At 37.7% G+C, this 19671-nt stretch overlaps 1 protein-coding gene across 1 annotated transcript in view; it reads left to right on the top strand.

Annotated features, from left to right (window-relative positions):
• The window catches only part of LOC590908 (TRIO and F-actin-binding protein), a 106082-nt gene that overhangs the window by 33460 nt on the left and 52951 nt on the right, over positions 1–19671 (top strand). Inside the window, exons 4-5 of the mRNA XM_030984215.1 lie at positions 7767–7912; positions 13659–13879. Coding sequence (XP_030840075.1) covers positions 7767–7912; positions 13659–13879 — 367 coding nt within the window. The remainder of the gene's footprint in view (positions 1–7766; positions 7913–13658; positions 13880–19671) is intronic.

Consider the following 19671-nt stretch of genomic DNA (forward strand, 5'->3'; position numbering starts at 1 on the left):
ATGTTGACTCAGCTACTGATAGGGTATTGAATTGAACGTTCACATAAATTTGGATTTGTAATTAAACCAGTTTTTATACTAGGTACCACAATCAATAGTAGGATGATGCAAGACGAGGTGTATTATTCAACAAGTTCACGTTTTTCCAGCTACATTTGTCAAGGACACAACATGCTCTTTGTGACACAATAACTCGTGTTTGGATCAATAAACTGGTGCTATGAACAAGTACAGTCCACCTCATTCGACCTCTAATGCTATTTGATATTACAAATATTTTGTTCTATTGATAATAGTATTATCATTGTGATATTTATATGCTTTCTCTTATTTGTAAACATTGGAGTATCCTGTCCTCCAGTATCATGTAAAAAAAAAGCCTTGAATTTGTTGGAGAAAAAAAAACATTAACAAGTTTTATTGTTCAAAATATAAAAAAGTTGAATATCAAAAATGTTGGCCATATATATGAATGCAAGACTCATGTTGATATATTCAATTGCTTTACCTTGAGTCAAATTGAAATATGCTTTCATCAGCATTGATGTAAAGAGAAAATCAGCACGGGGTGGGGGATATGAATTACAAGGTGAGACTCATGTGGGGGGGGGGGGGGGGGTAGAAGGAGGATCTTACATTTTCTGGCCCAATTATATCATACTCTTGTTTGTGTTAAGCTCTGACTTCCAATGTAATGGCAAATTGTCTCCATCGCAAATTATTGCTACTTGATGTAGGTAGAAGGAAACCAACTATGGTGGGTGGGTAGGCATGGGTGGGTAGAGCTCTAGAAAGATCAGCTTTCTTTAAATGCCACCTAATTCCTCCTGTACATGTATATCAGAAGGGCATTGATTCTGTGAAACGGCATATGAGTTAATGCCCTTCTGGCTCCGAACAGATGATATATATTCGCCTGGAAGTATTGGGTGTGAAGCCAAGGCTCGATGAGCAGCCAAGACCTTGAAACGTACCAGTCAAGCGGAATGAACAGAACTGGCAGCGCACAGCTAATCTTCTTATTCGTAGACCTATTAATCGACCAGTGGTATGCGGATAGCCTTAAAGGCCTATCCTATGCCCTACATGTACACATATGTGTTCATCCATTCTTAGTAGGTCCATGGTTCATCTATCTCACGAACCTGTGTGCCTAACACCTATTCAACCCATTTCACTTAAAATAGCTCAAGTACCATATGGAATTCCACATAATTATAGCATGTTTTGAAAAAAATTGGGCATGGGAACATATGGGAAACCTCTCCTCTGCCTGTTTACGATGAAAGGATTTTCCTCGACTGCAGCAAATGAGCAGTGAAATTATATGATAATGATAGGAAGTGAAGAAGCCATAGAGTTGGAGAAGGTGATGGGGCATTTTATTGATTGAGGGACCGATTCATAAATAAACGAGGGGGAAAATGTAATTTCTTTCTTCATGAAGCAAGCTATACAGATAGAGAATAATAGCTGCAGCTACTTTGAAGATTTGAATACCGGTAAGTCATTTGATGTGCGTGATGGATAATATGCATGATAACTTGAGCCCTTTGAGAATTTTAACGAAATGAGATTTGGAAGAAAAGGCTTATAGTTCAGATTTGGTGGGGGGGGGGGGGGGGGGGGGGAGCTGGTACGTCTGTTCTGAGCCCGAGTAGCGCTAACTCTCTGTTAAAGTTTATGAGTTAAATATTGCCCTGATGGCTTCAGACAAAATATGGTGCATAAGCTGAAAAATTTGAAAAGAAAGCAATGATCAGACATTTCCATTACATTACTTATCGGAATTCAATGATTGTAAATTTAGTAATTACAATTTCCCCCCCATTTTTAGTAAGAATAGTAGTAATGTAATTTTTGTTAAGGGTCTCTAATTTCAATAGTGATCGTATCGTTTCTTATGTTTTGGGTAAGCCTAAAGTTCAATTTTAAAAGTAGAAATGGCATCTATACGACCTCTAGGAGCCGAGACATTGATTTGTATTAACGCTCCTGAAGCTTATGAGCTATTTTTAAAGGGCTAATCTATCTTTGTTTATGCTGTGTGTAGGTGTAACAATTTTTGTGAACTTTATACATGCAGACTTGACTTGTTTGAAGTAAATGTAGGCGTTGGTATCATGTTTATTTGAATGTCTAACCACCGTTCAATACTGTGGTAAGATACATGTTAGCTAAGTTCACATGAGACTCTGTGAACTTAAAATTTAGCTTTTGGTTTTAAACTCAAGGATATTATCTTGTACTTGAGGACTAAACTTTCAACTTTGCTTGCTTGAAATTTCATACCACAAGCAATGTTATGATAAACATGCAAACGACTATCAAAGTTTACTCTTCAATTAAATGTATACGCCGTGTGAATACAATTTACTTTGAGGTTTTTCCAGCTTAGAGTTGCAATCATTGCTTGCCTATCTTGTAGTCGATTATAGCGAACGCTTGTTTAGGTCCTGTGTGAACGCGATTTGTTTTCAGTACGGTCCCGTGCGAACATTGCTATAGAAATCTATCCGTCGCTCAGTAGACCGAGCATATAGTAGAGTATGTTTTGAATGGTTCTCATCGTAGGCGTACTACTACATGTACTACACTTCATACGTTCTTATTGAACTGCTAGGTATGTCAAGTATTAATGAGTACCTATTAAGTGTCTCACGGTGGGCATTTAACAAGCTTGTTGTATTTGAGTAGATGTGTCTGTAGTCTCAATTCCAAACCCAACTTCAATTATTAAGATATATGTGTATTGATTGACATTCTGTTGATTATGTTAACAAGTCAACATGATGTGATGAAAAATTGTAAAAGCATGTATTTCCATTGGCTTTTTCTTTGAACTATGATACTTTTAGGTCTTCAGTGTATCTAATGTTTAACAGGCTGTTAAAAGGTGTCAATCATTTATTAAGCCTGAACCTATAGACTACTTGATATCGATTATGAAAGGATACTTAATTGATGAGGTAGGGATTAGGAAGTCAATTCAGGTAATACCCCTGGAGTAGTATGAAGTCTGCATTGAGACATCCAATAAGAGGTTCATCACAGAGATTTACGTTTCTGAGAAGAGAAATTATCATTTGCTTTCTCATCTGTTTCCATCTCTAGTCTATTTCCACGTTCTATTTCCACGTTCTATACTTTATTTGATAATGCCCTTTTTGCAACTTCTTTGCAACTTCGTTCCAAATTTCCAATATTGCTATACATGTACTTTCTATTGGTTAATGCTACAGTGTATTTTCATCTATATATATATGTAAATCTATAACAGCCTCAAATATTTCATACATATACACTGTACATGATCTATAGCTCTATTTAGTGCCAGAAGGGCATTAACTCATATATTACACATACATGTACATGTACTTTAACACAGTGTTGACACCATTCTGGCTCTGATCAGTTGAATTATGTTCTTTTGAATTAACCATACCCATTACAGATACCTACTCCTAGTATAAGTAGATGTCCTATTGGATCTAGACATATCAGCATTTCCTGTAGGGTAGCAGGGAGAAAGTGAATGCATAATATCCAAATCAAACAGAGATATCTTGCGCTGCATGCATATTACCCCCGAACCCCATCTCATTTTCTTCAAATCCACCCACTCCATCATGATCAAAGATTGTTGGCAGGTAATATGCTAAGCGCCGGGTAAAAGACGATGGGAAAGGGTTCCCCATTGAGCTGCAGTCAGGTATGTCCTCCGCGTGGCTATTGAGGCACTTCCAACCAGAACAGCGCAGGAGTGAAGGTTTATATAAAGGAAGACCACAACAATACCTTTTATTTTTATAATGGGGGTATATGGATTATACTGACCTTAACTGGTTTTAGATTCCTTGACCAAGCCTTGGACTGTAATACCTGTACCTTGCCGTGATGAGATCTAATAGTTTAAATAGTACACGTAGGTGATCATTAGCCCCCTCTCTGTATTAAAGGCCAATGGGTCCAGTGATCATTGTGCAGGCATTGCCCTAGCTGAAGGCTTTTCTAGGCTCATTTACATTGTAAAAAAACCCAATTTGAATAACCATTATTTTTTCAGTATCATTACACTACTGAGAAAAACCCGTCAAAAATGTGGGTGTTAGCTAATTCTGATTTGTGTGTGTGTGTGTGTGTGAGTTGTGCGCCTGAACTTCTTGTCGCTTCTCTGAATGCAATAGCATTGGAGTTAGGAGAGTCACGTGAGTAAAAACCGGGATAATGAAACAGATGTTTTTTTCGAGAGCAAGCATTTACACTTAAAAAAACAGCAGTCTACACACCAGAGGTATTTTGTTTAATTTCGTTTTTTTCGTCGTGTTTATGGGTAGTTGCGTAGCACTTTCCGACAACAATTTGGAATGAGATAAGTGTAAATGCCCCTCCTGTATCCTTGAATGATTCAGTTTATAGTAAAGAAGATTCAGGTTTTTAAGAAGATAGATGTGATTAGTTTGGATTGATGTATTGTATTGGAATGTTCTAATCTGTCATTGACCTAAAAATCCATGATCTACTGTACGTCATAACATAAGAAGAAGAAAAGCGTTCAAGAAATGCACAATAACTTGATGAGTTACAACGAGGACCTACTGTATTTAAATTCAGGAAAGCATTAGACATATGTAACAAGATGCTTTACACAGGAAGATGTCAGTCGATATTTAATTGATTCAGTTATCTTGGCATGTTATCGAAATGACTGTTATATACATGTATCTTCATTCGTAAATAAAATAAAATATTTGATATTCAAATAGTAATTTGATGCCTCTTGATTTAAACAAAAAGTTTTGTTGACAGTGCTTAGAGCCTTTCAGGGATTTTGTTTTCAGGAAAAGGTAGGCCTAGGTACTCACCCGATGTACCTGTGTAAAAAGAGGCAACTTTACATAAAATGGTTTAAGTGTATTGGCATGAAGAAGAATTTTTTTTTAAAAAGGAGAGGGAGGAAAAGTAGGAGGAGGAGGGGGAGAAGTAGGAGAGGTAGGAGGAGGGGGAAGAAGAGGAGGAGGGGGAAGAAGAGGAGGAGGAGGAGGGGTGGACTTTAGCTTCCTCTATAACATTGTCATAAAACTGAAGGCATGATAGATGGATTTCATGTACATGTAGATGTATATGAATGCATGGGAAATGTCTGAATTTGCTGTCAATTTTTCCTCACTCTACTATCATTCAACACTTGACACTCAAGGCAATATGGCCTCAGATATAGGCAGGTGGTCACACTTCAACTTATATTCTGTTCTTAGAGTCAAGAGCGGTCAATCACTCGCTGGCCAATGGCCCGAATTAAAGCATCATTACCATATAGGGGACACACATCTGTAAAAGGCATCAGCGGGTAATGTGTCGATAATGGCAGTCCCGAGTGTGCTTTTGTTATGTCATGTGAGCAGTTGGCCAATTCCCCTTGTTTACAAGTCAGGATATATGAATTGACATTCCAATGTCATGTTTCCAAAATATGTTTCTTTTCTCTTGATTTTTGTTGTTGCATGAAAATAGTGATTTATTACAGCAAATTAACACATATTTACTCAGATTTAAGTTGTTTATGAAAAAGAAATGGATATTTACACGAAAATGCCTAAGCTTGCAAGTTGCAGGGAGGGTGTTTATGAAATGTTCTAAATTTGGCACTAAGAAGTGGAACAGTTTAGCGTAAATACCACCCAACAAAAGGCAAGAAAATGTGAGTTTCTATTCAAGCATGCTTTAGGGTTCAGAAGTTCAGCTGTTTTTCCATCGAAAAGGGATGTAAACATGGTGTGGCTCGAAACTATTTTGCAGTTTAACAAATATCAGCTTGGAATGGAATTAGCTTTGATCGAGAGCTCAGCATATTGCAGACCTGTAAACATATGACGGGGACTACACAAGTACATCTCACATGTTTTCCAACTCTCAATAAGAGAAAAAGACTTAATTTTTTATCTGGCTTTATTGTTTTTCAAGGTTTTTTTGTTGGTAATGGTGAAATATAAGGGAAGCTTTGAAAGAGAATTTGATAGATGATATGAGAAGGTGGCGGCCTGATGCTCAATCCATGACTCAAAATTTCTAGAATCAAGAATCTTTCCCGGTGGGGTCACTCAATGTGACTTCCAGACCACATGACCGTTACCAAAATCGCGGAAAAAGGGGTCAATTTCAAGCACTGTCCGCGGACAAAATATTCCTCGAAATAAAGAAAATAGGGGTGCACAGGTGTCCCCGAAATTGATAAATAGGGGTCAGGAAAAGGGAAAAAAGAAAACCGGGAAGGGAAAAGAGAAAACCGGGAAGAAAAATTCTCGGAGCCGAGTCTTGTCCTTGAAATATGGTAAAATAGGGGTAAATTTGCGAAAGTGTCCTTACAATCTTATAAATAGGGGTATTCCAAAGTACGATTTTGTCCTTGTTTTGAAGTAAAAAAGGGGGTTAAATTTCACAAAATGTCCGTGAAATTGACCGCAAAAGGGGGTTAAATGCATTGGTGGTAACGGTCATATGTGTCACTTTTTGCAGGGGAGTGACCCCACCGGGGAATCTTTCTGAACAACCTATATTGTACATGGGTACAAGAGTTGACAATTCATCTGCTAAGGGCCAGAAAGGAACTAGGAACTAATTGATAATACATGTAGATGTATTCCCTGCTCACCCTTAGCAAATTTTGTTGACAGTTTTGACAAACATGTAAGAATCTTTTAAGAATTTACAGGCATTGATCAATAAAATAGATAAAAAGATGGCATTTGTTATTGTGTCTGTTATATACATGCAGATACGTTCATGATGTTGCCATTTTGATGCAAAGTTTACTCAGAGCAAATAGAAGAGTATATATTGACAGCATGTGAGGTCAACCATGGTTCTTTGGTTAAACAGTTTTGTTTGGCAGGCTTCCTTGGTTAACACGGATTTCTTGTGGTAACAGGGAAAGGACATTGTTTAAACTGTTCAGCGTGAATGACTTTGACTTTGAAAGTTTATCAGTTCACAAATGTTTGAATTTTGAAACTGTACATTTGTAAACACATTTTAACGTACAGTTTATTGTTTGTGTTGTCGTTATTGAGATTCTGGATAGGTTTAAGGTTAGGTTAAGGATAGCGCTTGGTCCATGAATTCAGTTAGACATTTGGTTAATTTTAGTAAATTTTGTTAAACATTGGCCAAGGAGCGATTGTCGCTAGAGCAGTAGTATCGCAAAATCAAATATTGTTTGAAAGTGATGTTGAAGTTCAATTTCATATTTATTTAGTGTTTTTGCCCTTCAGGGATGAGACCCCATCACTATGGGTATGTTTCAGGATTAGGTGTAGATGAATTTGATGAATTTGAAATTTGTTGGATGTGAACCTGAAAAGTTGACCAAGGAACAATTGTGGCTAGAGCAATTGTCACGCAATCAATTAACTCTTGTTTGAAAGTTTCACTTTTCATTGTTATCCAATTCTTTCCCTTCAGAGATGAAACCCCTTCACAAACATTAAAGTCTATGAATAGGTTGATGTATATGTAATTAGGTCCATGGTTGAAGTTAGAGATTCAATTGACTTATTCATTTATTTCTGATATTTATACAGGGTGGCACATTTCACCAATTATGGTGGTCTTCCATGAGGCCCTGTTTTGTAACAATGCTGTTAAACTTACAAGTTGATGAACATTTAGGAGCAATTGTTACCCGAGCACATGTGGTACAATCAGCTACCGTTTGAAAGTGACACTGAAGTTTACTTTTCTTTTATTTCTTCTTGATTTCTCTGTAGGAATGAGACCTCTACACTATGCAGCATGGCAAGGAAGGTTGGAGCCCGTCAGGTTATTCCTGCAAGCGGGAGCAAACCCGAACGAGATGTCCCTGGACTCAGAGACACCTCTCCACCTTGCATCGCAGTATGGAAGCTACTCAGTGGTAAGCATCGATCAAGCCTTTGTACTGTTAACCCATCACCTTCTGGGACCGAGTGGTTTCTGTACTAAGCCAATGAGCTTGATAGAATTCAGTAGTCAAGAGGTTAAATAGCAGATTAAATGGACTTGTAGAATTGAAGAAAAAAAGAAGAAAGATGTGTTGTTAGAAGACATGTACTGTAATCACACAAAAAAAAAATTGTATTAGATTTTGTTAACGATTTAAAAGCACAGAGATGAATTTATTTTTTGTATTTTAAAAGCCCTGTACAGAAGGTATTACTTGGATTGAACTTCTGTATGTGCCATATTTTATATGAAAGGCAGTGTGTCTGCTTCATATAGTTAACTGGCAATTTACTTTTACCTTTATATAGATTATACATTTGGTATATAAGCTTTCACATTTCTGTACAGAAGAATATTTACTGGTAAAGCTTATACATTGAATATAAGATTCCAGTATGGGACCCCAAAATGTATAGGCCTGTCAGATTTTTTGATTTTTTTTTAAAAGTCGATGATTGTACCTGTTCAAGTTACATGCAGCTTAGCTCAATGGTGTCATGACTGAGAAGGTCAGTTTATACATAAAGCAGATTAGGGATGGAAATCCAATGTTAGACAAACACAATTTACCTTTCAGAAGTCACATTAGATACCCTGATCATGATTAATGTATTCTAGAGATTTGTGATTGAGCATCACTTTAGCCATCTATTGGGGGGTCCTTCTAGGATTGTAAGGAACTCATCTTACCAAAACACTGGATAATCTCTTTTTTTCTATATTCATGAATAGAAAATGATAGATGATTCTGCCCTAGGATTCCTTAGTTTGACTTATCCATGCGTGATACAGTTTTGTATCAATGTCTTGATCTCAGTGGTGCCCCTTTTGACTATAGCTTGTGAAAAATAAAGGATCATGAATACTAGAATAACAATGTAGCATGAAGGAAAACAAGAAGAAGTACGGTAGTGTATAACTGTGGGCTGATACTGTTTCCCTCATTAGCCAAACATTGCTGGCACAGCTTTCGCTTTCCCCATGTTTATCGAACAACACTATTATTTCCTTTCAGCCCGCTCGCCCTAGAGTGGCTGACGTCTGGCATTCGCTTTCCATCAAGATACTGTTTCATTTGCTGTCTTCTCCCATTCCTCTAACCTCATCAAACCGAGAGGCATCCTAGAAAAGTGGTCTGGGGTCAGGCGCATTACATCCATTGACACGGTTTCATGTGGTCGTGTTTTGTGCTCGGTCGGCCCTCTTGAGGTCCATGTTACAAAATGGTTGCATCCTCAAGGAGGCAACACGATCCCCGCCTCTCCTCTCTCAAGGCGCTGTCTCCTGTCCTGGAGAAGATGGCAGCGGAATAATAAGGCGCGTCTTCATCATCTCGAGATTGCCAAATATCAAGCTATTTGAACTATCCCGATCGCAAACTATCCACCCAAATTGCGTCTTCATCAGCCAGAAGTTGCAATTATCGGGACATTTGGTCGGGATTGTCATCGAAAGATATCTTGGGATAGTTTGCAAAATATCCAGCTATTTGTTCGGTGGGCCTTCACCAGACCAAGACTCGCACTATGCGAGAACGCTGAGCAAAAATCTCTAGCTAATTTCTCAAGGTCGGGTTTCGAGGTTGAATCTCGAGCTGACGAAGACGTGATTTGTAACTTCAGGATTTTTTCCCAAATCAGACATAGCGGGCTATTTGGCAATCTCGAGATGATGTAGACGCTCCTAGTGATGCAGAGGGGTTATCGTAGCTGTGGTGGGGGTGTGAGGGAAGGTATAAAGCTGTAGAATTATGTAGAAGTGATTGGATAGAGGGACTGACTGTCTAACTGTCGTCTGGGGTTGTTGTTGTTGTGTGTGGGCCCAGCCCTCCCCCTCAGTGTGAAGTAGGGGTCATGTTTGAAGTCAGGGCTGTGGGATCTCAGACAGACACCAGAGGGTTTGTTCACACTGGCATGTACATGTAGATTGAAGGCACCCTGGGTAGCGTTTTATGAAACCGTCATAAGTACAAGTATACTGACATCCCATTGAAATGTGTGTTTGCGCTGCCCTGTTGAATAACTTGCTATCAGCATAGAAAACAGTTGGCTGTTCTGTTCATACCAGGAATGGGAAGCGTTTCTAAGGAGTGAAAGGTGGCCGAGAAAAACACCAACAGAGGAATGATGCATTTGGAGTCGGGCTAACTCGGTCCAAAGACAACTCGGCCCAGGTTAGGTATAGGATTAGGTTTAGGGTTAGGGTTAGGGTAAAATGACAAAAACTGACCGTTTTTGCAGCTATCTTTGGTCCGAGTTGGCCCGAATTCATGCATTTGACTTGTATCTTTGGTAGTGAGAACAGACTGAAAGGGCTTGGTTATAGGTCAAGGGGCGGGATCAGAGTGGATCAGAGGCAAATGTGATGAAGCGAACTGGACTTATGACAAGGACTTCCAGGTTTGTGTAAACACCATCAAGAGCCTGGACTGGAGGAAGTGGAAGAGGAGGGTCCCTGGTCCCACCCATATCCGCAGGGCCCTCCCGGTTCTAGGCCTAGTCTACTCAGTCAGGTCTGTCAAAGTCTAGGCTAGACTCTCTAGTCTCTTTTTTGACAGACTTGTACTTCAGTGGACTTGACTGCTACTATGCTCCTAGTGCCTGCTGCTGTCACAGTAAGGTCAGGATTGTTATGTCTGAGAATGTTATAATGATGTCATGTGACACCTGTTTACAGGTGATGATGATTGAGGGAGATGAGGAGAACAGAGAAATAAGATATAAAAAACTATTCCCTTTTCAAACTCATTATCAAAAGTTCTTAACAATTGCCTAGTGGAGTACTCAAACATAGTTGATGGTTTAAAGTGGTCTGTTGACAAGACTGTTTGAATGATCTGTTTATCACATTGACTTACATTTTTATCCTGTCATTGGCAAGTTTGTTGACCCTAACTTTTAAAAGATACATCAACAAACTCTTCAACAAACTTTTTATTGAAAGTGAAAAAATTGATCAGGATGATGTTCGCTTCAATTAGAACGTAATACGTGGGATAGGTTTCTTTGAATTTCACCTGGAAAATATCAACTCTGCTATTACATTGTAGCTAAATATGGAAAAGAAAATAGGTCTATTCTATATGAGGGAACATATGCCGCATGACATCTCAGGAATGAAAATCAATTTGTGTGGACTCCTGATTTTCTTGAACTTCTGAGGAAACACAACATATACATGTAGGACAAAAAAAATCAATATGCATGATATTACATCACTGGATAATATAATTTAGTTTACAAAAAAATCCATTTAAGATGTACTGAATATTTTCAAGGTGAATGTCTTTGCTTATTTTCATCAGTTGAAGTTGAACACAGAGGGACCTACATATGTATCAGTTCATGTTTCTTTCTTTGTTATTGGGGTAAGAACGGGTGTTATGTCTTACTATGATTATATGCTGTCAGCGTAGTCTCACCATTCAGACACCGTGAAGCACATCGACTGAAAATAGTTTGTTGCCTGCAAGCTACTCCTATAAAGCGAACAGCTGGCCCTTGACATATTTCAGAACTTTGGGGATTTAGAATGCCACAGTTGTTCTGGGACTACCAAATTGGTTCCAGAAACGATTGATCTGTAGACCTTAACCAAAGGTGACCACACAGGGAAGTAGTTCGCTTCTATCTGTCCCCATTTACCCCAGTTAATTTCCGACTTGAGAACTTTTGTGAGAGCAAACTCCTTTCCCCATTTTTTCCCACAACTTCCGAGGTTCACAAGGCTACGAGCCCTCTTGAGAAATCCAGCGTTAATTTGCATCCAGTTTGTGGGGTGAAACAAAATACGATGTTTACCTCTCTGACTGAACATTCATTTGGGGATCGTTTGTCACTGTTTAGGTGAAACAAAAGACGTTATTTGTCTGTTTTCAACTTTGGAGGGTTACCTGTAAATGACCCGAAGTGATAATTTGATATCATAAAGTCATTTGTTTCCTTAATCACCTGGGAATAGGAGCATTTGGGAAGTTGAACATTAGACCCCTGATAGTTGCACCTTTGCCCATTAGTGGAGGGGGGGGGGGGAGCAATTGAAGTGTCATGACTGCAGTAGGCTACATATTTTGAGCATGCGGCAGGCATTTATGATTTAACGTATGCTTTGTGCTTATAGTTATTTTGTCAATAATGAAAGGTTGGAAAGTAAAGTAAAGCACGAAATGTAGGCACTTTATTAATTCATGTTACTTAATTCATTTCCCCCTCTAGGCTATAGGGAAGAAGGATATAGCTTGCAAGTACGCTTACTTTATTAATTGTGCTACGGGATGGAAGGGGAGGAGGGGGAAGGTGGGGGGCTATCTCCAAAGGCGGTAATACATCCAAGTAGTGACTCCTGTATGGAAGATTGAGGGGGAGGGGCTTCACAGTATACTCGAGTTGCAAACCAGGGGGATTAGCAATTTTGTGGAGCATTTACTTTAATATTTTACACAGTATTTTTCTTAAACTTAAATAAGATAAATCTAGGCCTCAATCAAGAGTAGGACTATGCCTTATTGAAGATTTCACCAATATCGTGGGTGTGATATCGGCCTAAAGGGTAAGGAGAAAACCAGACTCCATTGCTTGCCGCTCAAAGGTTAATAAAGTCGGTGAAGGTCAATACTACCCATTTGGGAATGGTAGCAAGAAATTAGTTTGTGATTTCTTTGGTCTTTTTGAACTCCCAAGTGGGAGTGACCCAGTGCTCTCTTTGATTCAGGCCTGATAAAAACCCGATTTAAATCGGTTTCCCGATTTTTTTTATTTTTCCCGATTTTTTCCCGATTTTTTTTTTCTTCCCAATTTAAAAAAAAAAGAGAGAAAAAAAATGATTTTTTTTTTTTTTTTTTTTTTTTTTTTTTTTTTTTTCCAGATTTTTTTTCCAGATTTTTTTTTCCCTTCCCTATTTTATCCTGATTTTCCCGATTCCCCCCTTATTTTCTCTATTCTTCTTTATTTTGCCCTATTTTTTCCCCCAATTTTCTTACTCGAAAGGGGGGAATGTTGTTAGATGCCATTTTTTCCCCGCGAATCCTCTTTTTTTTTTTTACTCAAGGGGGGCGTGGTTGAGGGGAAAACAAAAAACCTATTTTTTTTTTAGTGCTCACTATCACCCCTGTTGATTTCAAAGGTTGGTGCCTATTTACAGAACTCAACACGTTTTTTTAAAAACCTAGCTGTGTGTGTTATGTAGTATTGTAAGTCATGAAAGCTTACAAATGTATGTAGAAATCATTTTAATTGCAATTTGATCTTTTTATAATTCAGGAATGATGACAGTTCACCAAAATATATTCCCGTGAGATAAATGAACTACCATCCCCCACAAAAGAAATTATATAAAAATATGAAATTGATGGATGAGAAAGTAGGAAGAGGAACGGAGAGAAGAATTTGGAAGAGGGAGGAAAGGAAGAAAAGGAGGGAAATATGTATTTTGTAGGGGAAGGGTTACACTATAGAGAAGTACATGTATATAATGTAAATATTTGTACCAATATAAGCCCTGTCTGAGGAAGCAGCTTCAAAATCTACAGAGCTGGCCTTTTTTTATTTTTTATTTCTCTCCTGTTTTTTCCAAATTTATACCTAATGACATATAATTTCTCAAATTTTCATTTTCTCTCCGTACAATCCTGTATTTTCTTTTAACATTCCATCTCATCTGTCACCTTTTCTGTACTTCAGGTTGAAGGGTTACTCCAGTATGATGCGGACCCCACCGCCAAGAACAAGCAGGGGAAGACGCCCTTGGATCTAGCGGCCGAGTTTGGGAAAGGAAGCGTGTCGGAGCTGCTCCTGAAAGGGAGACACTGCACCACGCTGATAGCAAGCACTTCCCACACCGGCGTCACCATGCATACACCCCTACACCTTGCCGCAAAGAATGGCCACAGCGATGTCATAAGGTAGGGAAATCATTTGGTCTGGAAAAAAATACACAGGAGCTCGCGGCGAAGTAGCCTCCGAAATGCCAAAAAGAGCCCCCAAAAGTCATAAAAGAGCCCAAAAACTTTGCATAGAGTTCAATGAAAAACAAATTAAAGAGTGTTATTTTAATTCAAGCAAGCTTGAAAAGTAGCCCCCGAAATGTTTGATTATTTTTCCCCTGCATTCGGATGTGGTGTACTTGCCAGAAATGAGGATTATATGGTGCAATTATCATTATTATTACTATTTATTCAGCATTTCAAAGATCCAATAAAATGAAGACTTGAGATATAAAGAAAGAACACATGATTTAGCTAACCCAGCCATGCTTCTCAAAGTTGATTGGAAGTTTAAACAAATGTGGAGTTCCTTCAATTAATTTTTGGATAAATTAATTGAAATAAATCCCACACATGATTGAGGGCCTTTATCAACAAGTTGACGTTGGCATATCAGACTTGTACAGAACTTATACAATTCATTATTAGAATTAATAGCATGGTAGTGCATGATGCAAAATTGATTCAAAAAGATTTGAATGTCAAAGACAACCAAGAAATACAAAAAGAAATTTCTGAAAATGAGTGCAGCCATTCAACCCAGCTTCAGGTTTATAGAGCAACTACAAAACTGCAGTAGTGTGAATGGTTCAATAAAGATAAACTCTTTAATTGAAGTTATTTGTGAGGCTTTGTTTGCTAGAAAAAGGCGGCAGAGATCCTAATAACTTTATAATGAGGTTATTAGACACTAATCACTCACTCAATAATTCAGATTCTGTCTACCCTATCTTGCTTTACAACTTCCAAAATGATCCTTAGAAGTGATTCTCATTAAAAGGGAGATTATAGGTCAATGAGGATTATATACATCTGGCAAAATTTGAAAAGCACTCCTCCTATATCTTAACCTACACTATTGTATCTTATTTTAGATGGTTTGTGAACCCGTAATAGTGACATACATTCGTGAGTCAGGGCCTTGTTTCATAAAACTTGTTATCAATAAACAAATACCACAGATCTATAACAAATCTGCTCACAAGCCAATCAAATGTAAGGATTTCAATAGCTTATAATATCAATGATTGTATCTTGTATATTGATGACAAAATTTTATGAAATAGGGCTCAGAAATATGATCCACAAACTGCTTTGATATGAAAAGGCCTCTCCACGCAGTTATACATTTCTGCAGATTAAGTCTTTATTTCATCAGACAGCATTACAGTATTCAAAGAGTGATGAGAAAGTAACCAAATCAATACAAGCAAAAGTCGAACACAAAAGTGCCTTTGGATATCAGATATCAAGGTTCATTTTAATCAAGTTAAAGGAACAATGTTCTCACTTTTAGAATCTAATGGATTACATTTGCACGTAATACATCTTAGTTGTGTATACCAATATTTGTTTGTGTGTACATCGTGGCACGCACTGCATTCTGCTACTCAATTGGGTAAGATGCCGGATGTCTCCTTCGTACATCCATCGCAACCGCACATCAGCATGCCACACAGAGTATGTGTTTGTAATCACGTGTTACATAAACGTTGTAGCAACTGGCGGGGTCCTTAGTGCCCCCGAGAAAGATTGTGACATATGTCATCTGGCTTTGTTGGCTTCGTTTCTTGGTGGCTTGTTATCTGCAGATAGTTATGATTGATGACATACCAATCAGAAACAGCTGAACGTCGTATCACTATATTACATAGACTTCTGCAGCAGTTGTAGGGCCACAGCTTCGTTCTCATTCGTCATGTCTTCTGGTAGTTAAGCTCACTATGTGTTGGGTCCAATAACATTCATCTTGCCTTCACAGAAATGAAATTAAAGTTTTATCACTATATCACATACATGTAGACTTTTGTGGCAGCTGTATGGCTAAAGCTTCTTTCACACTCATCACATAACTTGAAGATATTAAATTGAATATCTTCTGACTATATTACAGTTGTCTCGTAATCCAGTGACCCAGGTTCGAAACCAAGTAGATTCGCTAGTGCCCTTTGGTAAGGCATTAATCCTCAATACCAGGTCCCTCGGAGAGGACCGAAACTTGTCGGCCGTCTGGTTGCTACCTTATACAAGCATTTATGCTTTCTTAGCAGTCGGGTAAAATAACCATCACCACCACATGCACCATAACTTCTAGAAATTCAGCTCAATATCAGGTTACTGTATTACGTATACCGGCAGACATCCGTGGTAGCCGTGCAACCTCACCGGGGCTGTTCACATCTGCTTTGCCTTCAAGATATGCAGGAGAACAGAGATGAAGTGTTGTCATGGTGATCAATCTCTTGACGATACTGCCATCGGGTTTAGATCGATCATTCATGAAGAAATACAAAAATGTGCATTGCCTTTGAGAAGGGGAATAGATAATAAGATTTTTGTTATATCGGTGATAAATGCCGCACAGATGACACACTTAAATTGCGTTACAAGTATACATGACAATAATGGTATACTATGGTACACTATTGACATATTGCCGTATGGCAGCCATGCTAAAGCCAGGGTAATAATCGGGAGCGCCAGGAGTGTCACGTATGACAGACATGAGCACTACACAAGAACCCATTATTATTATTATTATTGTTGTCATCTGGCTTCAACCAATTCAAGATTTCTATCAAATTCTTAAATAAATAAATTGAAATGTTGGCATTTATGGAGACATTGCAGTGTCATTATATCTGTAATCTAGCAATTAATTTGTAATTTTGCATTTTGTAGCAAATTAAGTAAGAATGTGCTAGTCTGGCATACAAATAACCATCCTACCCCAAAATGGAAGTTTGAAAGGGCAGGAGAACAGAAAAAGTTAATGTTGCTCAGTCCATCAATATGATTTGAAATATTCATATGTAAGCAGGTCGTCTACTATTTATATGTACAGTTATATTTAGATGCAATGTTCACCCCGACTTGAGTGTGTGTTATTTCTGATAATATACAATGTCGATTGCAGATGATATTACAGTTGACACAATGATATGAGACTTGATAGTCTGGTAACCTGGGGGGTGTTTCACAAAGATCCTAAGTCAAAATTAACTCTAAGTTGGACTTAAAAATTATGGAGAGCCATTTGTAGCCTTATAATGAAATATATTCAAAAGCAAAATTTCAAGTATTTTAGACTTTTTATAAATTCCACATCAAGAACATGAAAGCTCCTTGATAATAGAAAATATGAATGATTTGAATTAACATTTTATGCCTTTTAAATTAACTTTAAAAAAATATTTTCATAGATGGTTTCCATAATTGTCAAGTCCAACTTAGAGATAAGTCCAACTTAGGATCTTTGTGAAACACCCCCCTGGTATCCCCTTGTAGTTGGTTCATGAAAAGGCATTCCTTTTAACCCTTTCGAAGCCACCGAGAGGAATTTTGTGTTAAAGGGTAATGGTGTTTTGGGTTTGTAATAATGGCAGGGTTAGAAATATCTTGTCAGGTTTTGGTATAAAGTATTACATTTTGAGAGAAATTGACTGGCTTATTCCTATTTATGAATATTGGATGGCTTATTTTTGACCCACAGCATGTGTTTAAAAAACAAACAAACACAATTATTAATCCATAAACACAACTTACATATTTATGAGATCTTGTAATATACACTTGTGTCAGGGTAACTGGCTCTATTGAGTTATTCTACTTTGCTTATTATGCAGGTAGTATACATTTTGTAACCAAATATCATTCATTTATAGTCATGAAGTTTTAGTGTAACACGACCCAACACCAACGAAAAAAATACACGGTGGCGACGGGCGATTCGCCCCCTAAACCTCTGAAATCGCCACGGTAAAAATCAAGACGAGGGCGAAAAAAAAATCAATATATCTTGAAAAATCGCCCCCGCCATAAATTGATATTCCCTATGAATTAATAAACCAATTTATTGATGTGTCTGAGTGAAATCTCTGTTCCAACTACCAACTCCAAAACTAGAAACTTCCATCAACATTTTAAAAGTTTTGTGAGTTGCAGCGGATCGGCGGTCGTACCTACTGTAGCTAGATCTACAGCGGTATCCGCCTGCCTGCGCCTAAGCTCCCGGCGGCCGGACAGGCCACCGACCCCGATGTAGTTTCGTGCACAGCATGAATGCATACGCAGTTCGCACACGTTCACAATACACAGAAACGTACTAGCTCAGCTCCAGCGCGCGCCCGCACGCTCCTAGTATGAAGCAAATAAGTATTTGCGAGTGACGAGAGCTCAACTGCTAGCAACCAAATTGGTACGTAATATGTTTATTTAGTCTTTTTTCTGGCCCTAATTTTTATCATGGACAATGCAATCCCATTAAAAAAAATGTTATTCCGTCTAAAATTGTGTTATTTATAAGTTAAAACCATTAAATGCGAGTATATTTTTACTGTTGTCCCACATACTGATATATTTGTAATAACGAAACGTGCAAAATCAATGCCGGATTTTTTCCTGTAAAATCGGTATAAAGCAAGTTTCGTACACAGAAATTGAATTTTGTTATAAAAAAACCGTAAATAAATACATAAAGGATGTTCCTACTCCTCAGAATCTTTCTTACAACTGTTTAATTAAATTAAATTATTTATATACGATCGATGCCAGGCCAATTGTCATGAGTGATGATGACATCAATTTCTGTCTACGAAATGAAACCAGCTTTGGCTTGGCCTTTAGAATTAGAGTCTATAACAAAAAAATAAGGCCATTATTTTGCATGTTTCGGCATAACAAATAGACCCTACATCGGTATGTGGGACAACAGTAAAAATATTTACTCACATTTAATAGTTATAAATGGTCTAAATAACACAATTTTAAAGGGAGTTGGTCTACATTTTTTTTTAATGGGATTGCATTGTCCATGATAACAATTAAATTTGGGACAGAAAAAAAGACTAAATAACATATTACCTACCAATTTGGTTGCTAGTAGTATGATGGCTAAGGAAAAACACAACTTATTGTTACAGCTTACAATATGGCTTTAAGGAAGTAGCCCCTTGGTTTTTTTTAGGCAATGGGGAAAAGTAGCCCCCATAAAAAAATTAATTCCTAGCCCGCGTGTCAGTGATAATATTTTCTTAGGATATGAAAAACGAACAGTTAAACAAAACACTCCTTTTGACAAGTTTTAGTTACATGTATATGTAAATCATGAAGCCACACGTTTAACACAAAGTGAATAAATCATGGGTATCTGAATGTCTGCAATACTCTACATGACATATGCACGCTACCATTGTATCTATATTTGCCTTTGCTTGGAATTTAATTAGGTAAAACCGCGTTTAAAAAAAATACAACCTTTAAAAAAAAAAGCCCCCCTGAGCTCCAAAATAGCCACCGCAAAATAATTAAGGGGGGCTATTTTTTTAAGGGAAAATCTGAAAAGAGCCCTCGTAAAAAAAAAAGTAATTTTTTGGTTGCCCAACACCTGAGCCCTGTCATATAAAGAATTATGATTGATCCAAATCAATTAAAATTCCTCCCATCAATCGCAAGTTTGGAGTCTCCTATGTCTTATGTACATAGTTGCGATTGATATCAATCACAAATAAGTTGCGATTAATAATAATAAAAATAATACACAATATTTATTAGGCACTTAATATGGGTGTCTCTAAGCGCACCAAAGTCTGACTAGAAAATTATTTACCAAAACTTATAATAAACACACAACTTATACATCTGTTCTTTATTCAATAAATCATGCATATATAATAATAAAAATAATATCAACTCTTTATAAGATGGGGCCT

This window comes from Strongylocentrotus purpuratus, unplaced genomic scaffold (genome assembly GCF_000002235.5).
Source record: "Strongylocentrotus purpuratus isolate Spur 01 unplaced genomic scaffold, Spur_5.0 spur5_scaffold_14, whole genome shotgun sequence".
NCBI classification, from domain to species: domain Eukaryota; kingdom Metazoa; phylum Echinodermata; class Echinoidea; order Camarodonta; family Strongylocentrotidae; genus Strongylocentrotus; species Strongylocentrotus purpuratus.